Source organism: Megalops cyprinoides, chromosome 24 (genome assembly GCF_013368585.1).
Source record: "Megalops cyprinoides isolate fMegCyp1 chromosome 24, fMegCyp1.pri, whole genome shotgun sequence".
In the NCBI taxonomy this organism is placed as follows: Eukaryota; Metazoa; Chordata; class Actinopteri; order Elopiformes; family Megalopidae; genus Megalops; species Megalops cyprinoides.
In genome coordinates this window covers 19,730,006-19,731,916 of record NC_050606.1, presented here as the reverse complement: position 1 = coordinate 19,731,916, position 1,911 = coordinate 19,730,006, and the positions used below count along the sequence as shown (strand labels likewise).

Below are 1,911 nucleotides of genomic sequence, written 5' to 3'. Positions count from 1 at the left end.
TCTAGGCAGTATGTTATGAAAAAGTGGTGGCAACATCAGATTGACAACTCCATTATAATAGCCTTGAAACTATCTTTTTTTCTTTTTTTTTTCTTGCACAACTGAAATTAGTTTGCAAAATGTCAAGATACTTCTTCAGATATCGCAATTTGTCCAGACTGTATAAATTTTGTGTACAAATCTCAGAGGAGTCTGTTCTAGTATTCATAAAGGGTCTGTGGACTCCTGTGGGAGGTGGTCCTGCTGCTTTGGCTGGTCAGCACCTGGGTCTTCAGGCAGGGGATGTGCTTGGACAGCAGCCGCCGGAAGTGGCTCTGGAACTTCTTCCCCACGAACGTGTAGAAGACAGGATTGACGCAGCAGTAGAGGATGGCAATGTTGCGGGTGATGTAGAGCGCGTAGTCCAGCTCATCCCCGCAGGATCCCGAGCCGGTGATCGAGCCCGAGGTGCCGTTGGCCGAGATGTGCAGCGCCCGCAGCAGGATCACCACGTTGAAGGGCGTCCAGCAGATGAAGAAGGTGACTATTATGACGAATATGAGCTTCACCGCCCTACATTTCTCCTTCATGCGGGTGTGGAAAATCCTCAGGGTTATGCGCACATAGCAGTAGATTACCACACCCAGCGGCACCAAGAAAAACAACACAAATTGCTGGTAGTACCCCACCAGCTGCCACACGGCCATTACGTCTTTCGAGTAGCCCAGCTCCTCACAGAGCACTCCGTAGCGGCTGTCCTCCCGCACGTCGTGGAGGACGAAGTCCTTGATGGTGGCGAGGATGCTGACAGCCCACACGGCGATGGAGGACAGCATGGCGTAGGTCAAGCGCCTACTCTTGGCGGCGGTGACGGCGTGCACCACGGCCAGGTAGCGGTCAAAGGTCATGAGGGTGAGGAAGAGGATGGAGCTGTAGAAGCCCATGTAGTAGATGCCGCTCACCAGCTTGCAGACTCCACTCCCGAAGATCCACTCTGAAGAGTAGTAGGAGGCCCAGAACGGCAGGCTGAACGTGAACACCAGGTCGGAGATGACCAGGTTGAGGAGGAAGACGTTGGTGACGGTGCTGAGCTTCTCGTACTTGTAGATGATGCACAGAACCAGCCCGTTGCCCAGGAGGCTGAAGAGGAAGATGACATAGTAGAAGGTCGGCAGGAGCCGTGTGCCGAAGTGGTTGACAGCCGTCTTGTCGCACAACATCACGGGCTCCTCCTTGATGTAATCTCCGGTCCCTTCATACTCCGTGGTGTTGAAAAAATCCAGGATATCCTCAAAGGAAGCCATCACCCCAAATCTGTCAAACACAGCTAATTATTACCTATGCATAAACAATATCAGTCTTCTTTCAAGTGATCAGTTATGACATGTAGCACAGGAATTTAACCCTGTTTTATGATGTAATATTTGCCACAGACTTGTCAATATATCCAGGAAAAAACATAACGTTTTCTCACAAAAATATGGATTCCTCCAGCTGAATATTCACAGGGTGACTAACGCTGATCAGTGTTACGCTGACATCGTGTCAGATCGGAATCTGGCGTTCAAAGTTGCAGCTCCCTGACCGCAAACGCCGCACTTACCAACACTGAGCTCTCGGTGGCGGGCGTGCAGCTGACAGAGAGGACGCTGGGGGCTTCGACTCCGCTCTCAGGGGAAGTGTGCAGCCTGAGGACGCTGCTGCATCTGCAGGGTGCTGTGGGAGCTGCAGAGGTATAATTTAGGGGAGGAACCCACTCAGTGCGGATGCAGCCATTAGTCATACCTTCCCAGAGTTCTAGTGTGATGCTTCCCCTTTGAGCCACCGCACCGTCGCTCTTGTTGCTGTGAAACTGTCCTTGATTTGGGCTTCACTCCTATCCAAAAAGCGCCATATTCCATTTCTCCAAGTTGGCAATATATACATTTAAGA

General features: G+C 51.2%; 1 protein-coding gene across 1 annotated transcript; it reads right to left on the bottom strand.

Moving 5' to 3' along the window:
• LOC118771315 (C-C chemokine receptor type 3-like) lies at positions 1 to 1,666 on the bottom strand. The gene is made up of 2 exons (XM_036519275.1): positions 1,583 to 1,666; positions 1 to 1,293 (listed from the first exon to the last, which is right to left on the bottom strand). Exon 2 carries the CDS (start codon positions 1,281 to 1,283, stop codon positions 198 to 200), a length of 1,086 nt encoding a protein of 361 aa, XP_036375168.1. The 5' UTR covers positions 1,284 to 1,293; positions 1,583 to 1,666; the 3' UTR covers positions 1 to 197.
• Positions 1,667 to 1,911: the final 245 nt, after the last annotated feature.